At 31.5% G+C, this 13,811-nt stretch overlaps 1 protein-coding gene across 2 annotated transcripts; it reads left to right on the top strand.

Annotated features, from left to right (window-relative positions):
* The first annotated feature begins 5,249 nt into the window (after positions 1–5,249).
* On the top strand, positions 5,250–8,386 carry LOC144562198 (GDSL esterase/lipase At5g33370-like). Of its 2 annotated transcripts, none has more exons than XM_078311369.1 (5): positions 5,250–5,700; positions 6,017–6,144; positions 6,461–6,703; positions 7,613–7,865; positions 7,981–8,386. In XM_078311369.1, the coding sequence occupies exons 1-5, from the start codon at positions 5,454–5,456 to the stop codon at positions 8,214–8,216; spliced, it is 1,107 nt and encodes a 368-aa protein (XP_078167495.1). In that variant the 5' UTR covers positions 5,250–5,453; the 3' UTR covers positions 8,217–8,386. The 2 variants fall into 2 exon arrangements, with proteins under 2 accessions (XP_078167495.1, XP_078167496.1); XM_078311370.1 differs by having other exon boundaries at positions 5,394–5,700; positions 7,998–8,386.
* The last annotated feature ends 5,425 nt before the right edge of the window (positions 8,387–13,811 follow it).

Below are 13,811 nucleotides of genomic sequence, written 5' to 3'. Positions count from 1 at the left end.
CAAATAGTGTAATTTTAATAAAAACTATCATACATATTTTTTTTTTTTTTTAAATTATATTATATATTTTTACTAATTATCAACATTATCAACCTAAAGGAATTAGAGTAATAAACAAATGACAATTAATTCAGAGCATCTACATTCCAGTAACTCCCACATCTTTGACATCTCTGAAATTAACATTTTTTAATAGTTCATACTTAAATATTAATAGTTATTTTTAAAATGTGATTAACAGTTAATTTGTCTCACATGCCTTGATAATACAGATTATCAATAGTTCATACTTCATAATAGTTATTTAGAAACACAAAGTAACATTATTTAATAGTTCTAAATAAATATTAATCACATTTTAGAAATTAATTGCTCTCACATGCCATGATGATTTCGATTCTAAATAATTGTTAATCACATCTCTGAAATTAATTTTAGAGTTTCTATTAAGCTACGTCAGTAACAAATTAAAAATGAGAAATAATTTGAGCCAATCATTTGATTAGTATGGAGTTTATAAACAATTTCTTAATAAGAAACTTTATTGCATAGTTTCTAAATAAGAAATTTTTCCACATCCCTGAAACTGGATTAGAAATTATCACATAAGATTAGAAACTCTAATAATACCAGAAATGTAGATGTTCCAAGTCTATGATTTTTTCAATCAAGTAAATAAGAAAAAAAAATCTACAAAGTAACATTATTTAATAGTACATACTTCATAATATTACAGATTATAATAAATAAAGAGCAATTAATTTTACAAGTGAAATGAAATAAGTATCTATTTGATCATTTATCAAATTATAATAATCGAAATCAGCTTTCAATTGAAACGAAAGACAATAATTTACAAATGAATATTAGACGAAGAGCAAGCAAATGAAAGAATTAATATTTGAATATTTTTCGATATGGAAAGAGAGACTAAATCACAAATAGAAGATGTAATTTTTTATTTTTTTTGATGGATTTAAAAAAAAAAAAATCGGTCGGATTCACTTAATTTAATAAATTATAACCAGTGCTGAAAGAAACGAGTCATCTATTATGCTTAAGGGGTCGTTCGGCAACAAAGGATTAAGAGCTTAAGGAGTGCTAAGGAACCGATGTTCGGTTGTCTTAATCCGTGGGTTTTGCTAAGGAAGCTAAAGGAAGGGGTATGGGTGCCTTAAAGTCTGGACAGAGGATTAAGATCCGGGCAAAAGGAAGCTAAAAGAGGTGTTCTTAATCCGCGCTAAAGAACCGGTGTTCGGTAGAATTAAGCGGCTAAGGAAGCGGATTAAGCCTTAAGGAGACTTAATCCTTTGTTGCCGAACGGCCCCTAAGAGTTCAGGTCCTTTTGAGGTAATGCACCATTTAAATTTCAATTCGAACCGTTTAAGTTTCAATGCTACGACAGAAAGATGGCTTACGGGCCACCTTTCCAAAAGGCCCAAAAAAAAAAATCATCTAATTTTGTTTGTATCAGGCCAGGGTCCGAATCTTCCGATCCTCTCCAGTCGAACACATCTCATTGCACGGTCCAATCTGCACCGTTCATTTCAGATTGGATGTTCTAGATCGTGTCTGAACCCTCATCATTAAAAATTGAGAAGAATCGTAGCTTCTTCGTAATCATCCTGTGAATTTGTGCCTAATTTAATAGACTGGTTGAAGTGTACCACAAGAGGACTGGTGCTTACTTAGTACGCAGAGAGAGAGAGAGAAGGGACAAATTTTAACTGCATGCGTCAGTAAATTTGTTACATAATTTACTGTGTACCGCCAAAAATTTATGAATGGAAGATGGATCAGACTGGTAAAAAGCATTGAAATGATGAGCAATTGGATCAGACAGCATGGCAACGCACTATTTACTGCTCTGAATCTGATATCATAATATGCTTTAATATCTGCATGACAATGCACCAGTGTTTTGGTACCTTTGTGCCAGTATAGTTCATGACATGCCTCCTCTTTCATTAACGCTCCCTTTTGTTTCTATTCAAATTGCCAGGGTCGGATTATTGGAATTTTTTTTTTTTTTGTAATAGCAAGAATTAATAACCCCACCAATTTCATCCCATCAAAACTAAGCCTATCTTAATAAAACAGAAGTAACTTCAATAGAAAACCAGAAATTGAAAGCTAACAAGGTACATCAAAAAAGCAAAGAAGCCCTTGAAGTTCATAATTTCTTAGCAATCACACTAAAAATCTTCAGTGTCTGGTCCACACCCAAGCATTGCACCTGCCCCCCCCCCCCCCTCTAGGTCCTCTCTTCATGTGAATCTATTGAAATCTTCAGAGGAAGGTCTTGCAACTCAGTAGGTAGCATTAGTGAGAGTTAAGTGTAGAATCTGTATTTCAGTACTTGCACCAGCTGTAAACTAGGGCTATGAATTTAAAACCAATTACCCTAACAAGGGAAGACTTTATTTGATGTTACTCAGAGGCGGATCCAGTGTTACTGAATAGGAGCCAATTTCTGCACTTATACATGATTTCTATATATATTGGAGTAAAATGTTAGACCCCCTTACGTAACATTAAAATTTTATATGATTGATCACTCAATGTGTTTTTGACTCTCATAATTTGAAAATCTGACTCTGCCTCGGCCAATATTAATCGATACTGGTTAACATTAATTTTATATATTTTCACTTTACATCCTGGTTCTTCTTTGGCATACATTATTAGTCTCTGTCATTTTTTCCACTTTAATTTGCTTTGCTTCTTTTTTCATTTGCTTTACTTTCATTACTTGTTATAGTTTTGAACTTAGTGAAGAAAAAATGAATGATGCCATAACTTGATTGGTTCAGATTGCTTAGAAGCAAGGTTCTAATCAAATAGCGATTATAGCGCTATAGCTTTTAAGGTTCAAAAAAGCTATAGCACAGCTATATCGCAACCATAGCTAGCTATTTAGAATCATTGTAAAAGAAAAGCGGTTAATAGCGTTATAGCTTTTGAGGTCTGAAAAATTATAGCGCAACTACCGCGTAGCTATAGCTAGCTATTTAGAACCTTGCTTAGAAGTAAAATAAAATACATCGCTGATTTAGAAACTAAAATTGTATCGATCAAGTCCAATTACTGTACATGAAATAATGACACAATGGTACCATCACAATAAGAACTGACGATGATGAGTTGGGCATGCTAAAGTTTAAAACTGTTACCCCACATAATTTATTTACCTCACATGCATAGCTGGAAACTTTATATTTGTGTAGCTCTATCTCCCATCTGACATGGTAATAAATGACATGTGAGGTTAACACCATACAAAAAAAGTAGTTCAATGGCGCCGTTGGATCAATTTGCCCCTGTTTAGGTATTAGTTGAAAATTTGAAATGACCTTTGCCAGAGTTTGAGCTGGCACAATCTATAGAAGATATGCCTAGTTAAAATTTGTGAGAACATACTATTTAGAGGGTGCTATTATGTTATCTCGTTATTGCTTAATCAGTATATAAACTTAGCCTAAGATTGCTTTGTCAATAACTCAATATGATTTGAAAGGTAAAATTAATATAGAAACCAAGGTAAACCTTAGAACATTTAATTTGACTTTGAATTTTGCTACCAGCAGCCTCTACATATATATATATATACTGATTGCAACATACGCATGTTGGACAAGTACTTGTAATTTGGAATTAACTTACTGTGTCATAATTCTCTATTATCAAATAGTTAGCAGATCTGAAGCTAATGTTGCATAATAAACAAAAAACATTCATTTCTAGGAACCAAGTTACAAAATATATCTGCAAAGTTTCCCTGCTCAGAGAGAATTCCCAATGTAAAATTAATCAAAACATGCATATAGCACAAGTACAACCATAAGTCCATAACCCTATATATGTTGAAATATTACACTGCAAAAGAACCAAACGACAATTTTAGAAAAATATTTAGATACAGTAGCTAGCTAGTAAAGCATGCAACCAACCAAGCGTGAAAGTCAGGAAATATAATTAATAATAACGATAAAATTAGGAAGCATAACCAAAGAAAGTTAGTGCCCGTGTCTTAGTCCTTAAGTCTGTCTAGGCCCGGAGTACAGAAAGGCGTGAACCCTAAGTCAATTTTGTAAGGGCAGTGAAAGAAATTAGTCATGCAGTAATCGATTCACCTGATCTATTTTTTCAACGTTATTTCTTTATTAATTATTTGTAATTTTTTCATACATTTTAGCATTTTTGTTTTCTTTTCAATGAAATAACTATATGTGATGTGATGTGATTGTTATCCATCAATTTAGTTACCTCACGCCACTTCAAGTGAATTTTTTTTTAATCATGTGAGGTGACGTGACCAAGTCCGGCATTTTAGTCACGTTCTATCACTATGTGCGTATTGAAGTTGGCTCAACAATGCAACAATTCATAGCACCCTTTAATTATATATTTCAATTGCTAAAAATCTAAAACAAAAATATATTAATTACTACCATGGATTGTAAGAAAAAAGCAATCTAGAGTTATCTCCATTTTTTAATTATTCGTATATCTTATATACAAGGGTGGTCTGGAAATTGACCAACAGAAAATTAATTGACTTCATTTTTTTTTGTATTTATGTATTATTATATAATGTAGAATAAAATGTCATAGTACTATAAAATTGATCACATTCTCTGTAGAATTTTTTTTATATATAGTTGGCTCTCATAGCTCAAAAGTCACTCAACCCAGGATATATAAGAAAAAAAATAAACAAGCATGTGTACTTTCAACAAGAGTTAAGAACCTCAATTTGATAGAGTAAGTAAACATAGAAAAAAAAGCTATCAAAGAATCCTCAATTATGTCCATTAATCAAAATCTCAATTATTAGGTGTATTAAAATTGTTCACATGAAAATATTTCGCAATATAGGTTTGAAAGTTTTAACCATAAATAAACGAAGAGAGTGTAGGATCTTTGACATATAATAATAAAAAAAAAGCTGTATTTGCTACCACAAAAATAAAACTGATTATATTTAATTTTCATATTTCTTTTGGTTAATCCAACGACTGGAATTAATTATAATACTTAATTTTCTTATTGAATAGTAGTGTGCTGGGGTAATTAAAATTCACAAAATTAAACAAAAAAAAGATTATTCGTTTCTTCTACTTAATATTTTCTCTATCTAATTGCAGTTGCTTTGAAATTTACGATAAACCAAGTCTATCCAAAAGAGACTCTGCCTTTCAATGCTTGACTGCAATACTGCATGCATAGCTAGCCCACAGAAATTTTTTTTTATTTCTGTGGTCCTTAGTTTTCTCCTCTCTCTCTCTCTCTCTCCTCATTCGCTCCTCACTTGTTCATACATTTAGGTGCATGATGGTGACCCACTTAGCTCAGTCCCTCTATAAATCAACATAGTGCATCACCTTCAGCAAATATTGCATGTTGATGCATTACACTTGCAAAATTCCTAGTAAAAGAATCATTACAACAGAATGGCTTCATCTCTGTTTATAATTAACATCTCTTATCTTGTTGTTCTAGTATCTCTAGCAACCTTGTCAAGGCATTGTGATGCAGCTAGGGCTTTCTTTGTTTTTGGTGATTCTCTTGTGGATAATGGTAATAATAATTTCTTGATGACGACTGCCCGGGCCGACTCACTGCCTTATGGAATTGACTATCCCGGTCATCGGCCTACTGGGAGGTTTTCCAACGGGCTTAACATACCTGATATGATCAGTAAATCCTCTTCCTTACATTATACTTCACAATTTTGCTTCTGAAGTTGTTACTCTATATATATCCATGTATCTTTTGTGTTCTGATTCATAAACCAGAAATTGAAATGCCAGAATGTACTTTTTAATGATACTGAACCCAACCCGTTTGACACATGTCAGTTTGTAATTAAATCGGTAGGGTTTTGTCAGCATTTTTTTTTCTGACATTTAGATTGTAATACTGTAACGATAACTCGGAAGAAATTCTTAATTGAGTAACTTTTGACGTTAGGCTTGCTAATTTTTTTGTCCTTTTGTCTAATTTCTATTGTCAGGTGAACACATTGGTGCTGAACCGACACTGCCTTACTTGAGCCCAGAGCTCGTGGGGGAGAAACTTCTAGTAGGTGCCAATTTCGCATCAGCAGGAGTTGGAGTTCTGAATGATACTGGAATTCAATTTGTAAGAAAAGAGTGTCTAGCTAGTTTCTACTATCCCTTATGGATAATTATAGGTTTAGAACATCCTTAACATATTTGAAACTTTTGGTTCCTTATTTTGGTTGGAACATTTAGTACATTATTCTCCTCCTTCTATATTCATGGATTGTAGCATAAATGCTACATATTTAGCATATGTGGTCCCTTCAATTCTAGCCTTCAATGCACAAATATTGTTTTAGGAAATACTAATAAAAAAAATATTACTAATAATTTTTTCACATTACGGTTCCAGACAGCAAAAATTTGACCTATATACATATCTATACTTACATCAGGTGAACATCATAAGGATAGGTGATCAGTTGCGATACTTTCAGCAATACCAACAAAGGCTGAGTGGACTCATCGGACAGGACCAGGCGACACAGCGGGTCAACAAGGCACTTGTGTTGATCACGCTAGGTGGCAATGATTTCGTGAACAACTACTACTTGGTTCCTTACTCTTTTCGCTCTCGACAGTTCGCGCTGCCTGATTACGTCAAATATGTCATTTCTGAGTACAAGAAAGTTCTTGCGGTAAATTAATTGTTCTTGTTTTAAATTTCCATGCCCAGCATTCTGACATGAAGAGCTGTGGTAGCTTGTGTAGTTGAATACTGGCCTATAGCCTTCATCAAAATTAGAAACCTAGTAATCTTTTTGCTTTTTTTGAAAAATAGTGAAAAAAATGGAATTACCTTTGGGATTACATTTTTTTTTTCAAATCCTGCCCCGTTGGTAAAATTTTCTGGAATACATAGAATAAAATTAACTTTGCAATTCCAGGGTAATATTCAGCTTCAATTTTTTAACTACAAATAGATGCAGAATTTTGTTCATTCTACCTTAACTATCTTAGAAAAAAAAGAGTAGAAAATGGGAACTGCCTTCAGTGCAAACTAAACTAAGGAACATCCCATATATAGTTTTGCAAAGGCAGTACCTGTCCACCTGCCATATTAGGAATTTAGCATCAACTAACCCAATGAAAGCATTAATTTGAAACACTAAACATGTGGTTAAAAAACAATTACACTGGAGCTGTATTAGTAAATCCATGTTGGCTGGATAAGAACATAAGGTTCCCCACTTAACTGAGCAAAACCTGCCCCCTTGTAATTCTCAAATTAATTGTCTACATTAATTCCTTGTACCAGCTGGACCAATTTTGAATGAAACCAATGGTCCTTATAATGCAACAGAGACCTTGATATTACTTAATTAATGCAATCTCAGTTTTTTTTTTCTTTTCTTAACAATTTCTGGCCTAATTGGTGTAAAAGCAGTCAGCAGATCTGTTGGACCCTTTGTCCCTCTTGAAGGAAATTTTGGATCACAGATCTTAAATCTTTAGTCCTTGGTACCAGAACTGTACCAGTTGCAGTACTTGACCATTACATACTACAACTATCACTTAAAAATTATAACATTTTCTAAATTTTTCAGAGGCTGTATGAATTAGGGGCTCGCCGAGTCATAGTGACTGGTACAGGGCCTCTGGGGTGTGTACCGGCTGAGCTAGCACTAAAAAGCCGCGATGGCAATTGTGATTTAGAGCTAACACATGCTACTTCTCTGTTCAATCCACAGTTAGTTCAGATTATAAATGAACTTAACAGTGAGGTTGGCTCTGATGTGTTTATCGCTGCCAACACATACCAGGCGCACTTTGACTACCTCAATAATCCACAAGATTTTGGTGAGTACCTAAATTGATTTCTTGCCAGTGAAATAAAAGAAATATAACTTAAGTCGAACTATTGATTCAGAGTAATAGATAATTGAATTTGATTATGTGCTGTCCATTTTGTTAGGATTTGTGTCAACTAAGGTGGCATGCTGTGGCCAAGGTCCCTACAATGGAGTCGGATTGTGCACACCGACATCAAATGTATGCCCAGACCGCAACACATATGCATTTTGGGACCCATTTCACCCGACTGAGAAGGCAAACCGCATTATTGTGAGCCAGATCTTCTCTGGCACGACTGACTACATGCACCCCATGAATTTAAGCACCATTTTGGCCGTTGATGAGATGAAGAATTAATTAATCTGTATTTATTTTTGTTGTTGTTGTTGTTGTTGTATCCCAATTTGCTCACCACTGGTGAGCTCAAATTATGCTAAAAACTCGTATGCATAGGTGAACTAGTTTAGTTATTTGGTTTGAGTTAGTATTCTCTAGGTTAATAAAACTCGGATAGAAAGGTTAAATTATGGTGTCGTCATTATTATATAGTTCGTTTGCTGAGTAATGTTTCTACATTATGGTTTTACTGATCATTTTACATTATTACTAATTATTAATGATTATTATGTTCAGAAGGGTATTATTTACAAATTAATTAAGGTTTTTGTTGGGTGTTGTTGCAATGCCAGGTACAAATAAGATGGTCAAGCTGGATTTATTGAGTTGACCTACCTTGGTTTAGGCTCTATTCTGATATTATGATATTGCAGGGAATTTACTCATTACTGTACTACTATGGGGTACCGGTGGTACCAAACTGAACTGTTCGAGTTGTTTTGCCATAATCAAATATAAAACAATTTAGAAGAGATATATTATATATGGTACTTGATCAGATGCATTCATATAGTTTCTTGAAGAAGAAAAAAAAATCAAGATCAAGATACTAATTTCTTTATTTTCTTTATGCAATACAGAGATTCAGTATTGAAAATGTTACAATTGATTGAAGAAAGCTGGTAAATGATGTAAAACTGAAAAGAAGGAACAAAAAAAAAAAATGAATAACATGTACTCCCAAAAGCCAAGCATCAGACTTGCCTACGAATTCAATTAATCAAAATTAAGCTCTTCTCCTTTGGATTTCACCTCGACAGTTCTTCTTTGATTTCACTGGTAAAAGCGCCATGCACTTGTGAGAGACAATCTCTGCCATGGAATTATAAATGAAATTAAAGAGCAAGTAAAAGTTGAAGGACTTTGATATTTGACAACCCAGAAGGCCAATGCTTTAAAGGGCATAAGAGGAAGAGATAAAGATGAGAAATAAATAAAACAATGTTTCCGGTTTTTCATATATGCCATTTAAATTTTAAAGTTTCACAAGTGTCACCTTGAATTTCCAAAATTTTAAATATGCAATATTTGTTTGCACATGCGTACCAATTCTGGTTCCATTGTTTGGAAATTTTTTTTCTGATGCAATTTAAAAGTAATTAGTAATTTAACGAACAATCTGAAAATAATTAACGCTTTAGTTTTCTTGACATTTAATTGGTGTATAAGCTATGTAAGTACAAGGAAGAAATCCCCGGTGTTTCAACAAATTTTGTCTACTCGTCATGATTTCAAAAATAAAATTGATTGTAAATATTCTTTCTCTTTATAATTTTTATTGGGCTAAATGTAAATTTCAAAATTTTCAGATGGCATGTATGCAATAACCAAATATTTCTTCGGTATTAAAAAATTCTGAAAAATATGCAAAAGAACTCTAGCAAACATGACTATTTAGAATTTTCTTTTAATGAATTTAAGGTTGTGCTTGATTTTGCCTCCAAAAGCAGAAAATAAATATATTGTTGTTCCAAAGGGATAAAAGGACCTGTTATTCTTATCTCAACTATTCAAAGTTTTCTACACTCAAATCTCAAGAAAAAAAAATTGTCATGTGCGAATCTTGACAAAGTTCAATAGTTGGGATCAGAATAACAGAGTCCTGTTATCCCAGCAGATTTATTTCCCTAAAAGCAACTAGCTATGATATTGTATTCCATGTAATATATATTATCTGTAAAATGATCTTTTATTCTGAACAGGACATAAGATTGAATTTATTGTTTAATTTCTATGGATACTTTTTTTTTTATCATTGCCTTGTGTCTTGTTCCTTATATATTTGCACTTCAGTTTATATACATTTTCTCCTTTGATAAAATCTGAATTTATTTGCAAATATATGAATCTTATTGGATGCATTCTCAATTCTACATTTTTGATAATAAAGGGTTATAATTTTGGTAATAAATAAGTCTTATACTAAAATCATAATCATTTTACATAATAGCCATCTAAATAATTAATTCTCATTCTAATTTTTTTTATCAAAACTTCAAAATTCAAATTAAGATAAAGATTAGTTCAAATCTTCGAACTTTAAACATGCACAACAAATTTTCCATCTAAATTTTGAAGCTACAACATATTATACGAAAGAACATTGTCTTAACGACTAGATAAAAAATTTGGCTCTTGATTAAAATTTTGTGAAGGGGTAAATTGAAATATAAACCTATTTAATTGCTTATTTCTTGGTCGACCTCTTTTTGGAAGTGACTTGTATCTCCACTTCCCATTGGAAGAACAAAGGGGGAAAAATCAAAGAGAAAAAGCACAAAATGAGGCTTACACCTCACCTTCTCCATTATTATTGTCAACTGGGTTCAATGGAGCATCTGTTTCATGACGTAGGTAGATTTCTATATATTCTTTTTAATCAATAAAAAATTGATAATACTTCATCTCGTGGAAAAAGGTTTTTATGTGTACGTGGGAAGTACGTAGAAATTAATATCATACTAGATAGAATATAATCTAACTTTTTTTTTAAGAAGCATCTCCGAGCAGATTCAGGATTTTTGTCAGGGGAGTAAAAAAATATCGAATTGAATTTAAATTCATTAAATAATTAGATAATCGATAAAAAATAATAGTTTAACTAATATTTTCCAATATTAACTTGTAATTTCTAATTTTATAACATATAATTCTAATTACCAATTAAGAAATTTATTTTAATCCTAAATTTAATCAGAATTACAAATTAAATATCTAGAGAGGGCAAAAAAAATTTCAGAGGAGGGAAGGGAGGGGGCAAAGTCGATCGGAACGTCCCGATCTCCACTAAAACTCAAAATCCATTTTATTAGTATATAAGTAGGTACCGAAATAACAATTTGGATTTGAAGTAGTTGTGAGGTATTGTTGATTAAATATCATGTTTATTTAGTGGTAAGATATCGCAATCTATAGAACCTTTTGTTGAATATTTGCAACATATATATATTTTCTTGGACAATATGTGGTTGGACAGTTGGACTCATAGTAGTGCGTTATATTTTTAAAAAGTACTACATCAGAGTTGTTGGGTTTCAAAAAAGTTTAGGCATACCACCACATCACTCAACGCTCATCATTTAATGTACTTTTTCTCTTCTTATATATCTCAAAGAACTCATGTATTCTTATACCTCTCATCTCATTTGAAAGTTTGTTTAATGCGTCTAATTAGATGTTATGCAACCTTTTTTTTTCTAAATAATATTATTATTTTCATTCCCACGTGACTAATTGTGTTGTTATCCATTAATATTATACATAATTTGGAGTACGGTTAATGCGCTTCCACTAGTATATCAACAATATGCTTCCAGTCTCTAAAATCTATCGAATCGGCTTCAAATGAAAAATCCGAACCATTTAAACCAATGTCCTTAACGAGAGTTTTGTTTCCATATAAAAAAGAAATTAAGTTTCGAATTTATTTACTATCAAGTAAAGTGGTCAATAAAATGAGCAAATTAGTGCATTAAAATGCGCACACAAACATATATTTATTTTTAAATTTTCTGTAAATATTTTCTTATTTTAGAATTCATGTAAATATTTTTTTCTGAATTGGGTTGTCCCATGGCGTCCCACTTTAGAAAAAAAAAATTCGGGGTTGAAAAGTGCCATGGCCCATAACTGCTTTCCTTTTTTAAAATTTTCATACAATGGTTCTTATTTTTAATATATATTTTTTTATTTTCCTATGAATACAAATTTCGGGCAAAAATATCCTTACTAATATATAAATTCAAAAACTGAGAAATAGAAAAATTCAAAGCAACAAAATTCACAATTTGGAGGCTTGCAATGTTCAATAGAAAAGAAAAAAAAAAAATCCTCACAATCCCAGGCCCAGCCCAAACGCAGCATCTTTGCTTTTCAATTTATTTTAAATTTTAATTTTGAGCAAGGGTAGTGTTGGAGATCATTCATCCAACATAAATTCTTCCATAGTTACTCCTTTTCTATCCATCCATATATTGTTTTTCTTTTTCAAATGTAGCCGTTGTAAATGTCTCTCTTTTGTTCTTTGACTTTCCCGACCACTCGTGCAAAAACTTTAATCGTTGATTTCCTGAAAAAAAGATAAAATATTTTAATCCTTTTAATTTCTTGATTTATTGCGCATTTGTATTGAGAGATTTCACTTTTTTTTTGAGAGAGAGATTTCACTTGTATGAATCAGATGTTGAACTATAGTTAGGAGTGTAAACGGTCGGATATAAATCTGATAGTGATCAAAAGTCATCAAACTGTATTATTATTTGTTTAAGTAATATCATGTTAACTCTAATTAAATTATTAAAAAAACTTTAGTTCACCTCTAGTTAAGAATTATAAAGTCAAAATTATCCTTGACTCAGTTGAAATTTCTGATCATTAGTTTCTTGTCAACTAAAAATCAGACAAAATAAATACGTATATGCCTAAATCAGACAAAAATCAGACGAAATTTCTGATCATTAATTTCTGACTCAGTTGAAAAAAACTTTCATATTTGAATACGTATATGCCTAAATTCTAAAATTAAATATATTCTATGGCCTCACATATTTATTAATTGTTACCTTTCATTTAAAAAAAAGAGATTGATAATCTTTTTATTTAAATATAAAACTACAAAATAAAACAGAAATAGTAAAGAAAATTCCAACATCAAATGCATGATTGAATATGGGAGTGAATCCTATGTTTTGACATGATGTATACATAACCTGAAATATTTTTTTTGGTAAAACTTGAACTTAAAATTATTTGTGTTTTTATGTTTGGATTGAGTCCACAACTTTTCTGGCTCAACAATCAAACGGAAGAGGAACAGTTCAAATTTTCATATCAATTGTTGCATCGTTTGCCCAAAAGGGAATCATGCATTTGTGAGCAAGACATGTTGTTATGGATAAAACATAGACTAAAAAAAAAAAATGCAAAGATGGCGTAAATGAGAGTCAAGCTACTTTTGACTTGATAATTCTTCATCAGAGATAAATTAATATTTTTAATAATTTAATTAGAGTTAACATGATACTAATTACATAAGAGATCAATTAGTAAATGTTATATGAGTTGAGAGTTGCATAAGATAAAAGGGGAATTGCATGTATACCCCTCCGAGACCTCAAAATTATATATTTAGCCTTTAAGTTTTTAAAACTCATAAATTTATTCAATTTATTACGTTTTCTATTGAAACTCATTTTAAATTTATAATATATAAAATTTATCTTTATTAAAAAAATTGAAAAATATGTAGCAAGTTTAAGAGTAAATTCAGAGGGGGTAAAAATATGATATTATGAATTTGAGATTGTGCTAAATGAAATGATATGGATATTGTGTGACTTGTTTTATTTATAACCTTGATTCAGGTGCTATCTTTGGTTAAATATGCAGGTATAATTTGATATGAAATTGTGTAGATTAATCCAGTATGTTTGAATGTTTGTTTAAATAAGTCAATTATAAAGAAACATGTCGTTAAATAACCGATTACTGTGTTTTGTAGCTGACTCTGTATTGTTTCTATTTGTATTTTTTTATTGCGATGTAGGTTTACGGGAC

The sequence above is a fragment of the Carex rostrata genome, chromosome 11 (assembly GCF_964058835.1).
Source record: "Carex rostrata chromosome 11, lpCarRost1.2, whole genome shotgun sequence".
NCBI lineage: Eukaryota > Viridiplantae > Streptophyta > Magnoliopsida > Poales > Cyperaceae > Carex > Carex rostrata.
The sequence above is the reverse complement of the archived record's forward strand: the minus strand, read 5'-3'. Positions and strand labels throughout refer to the sequence as shown.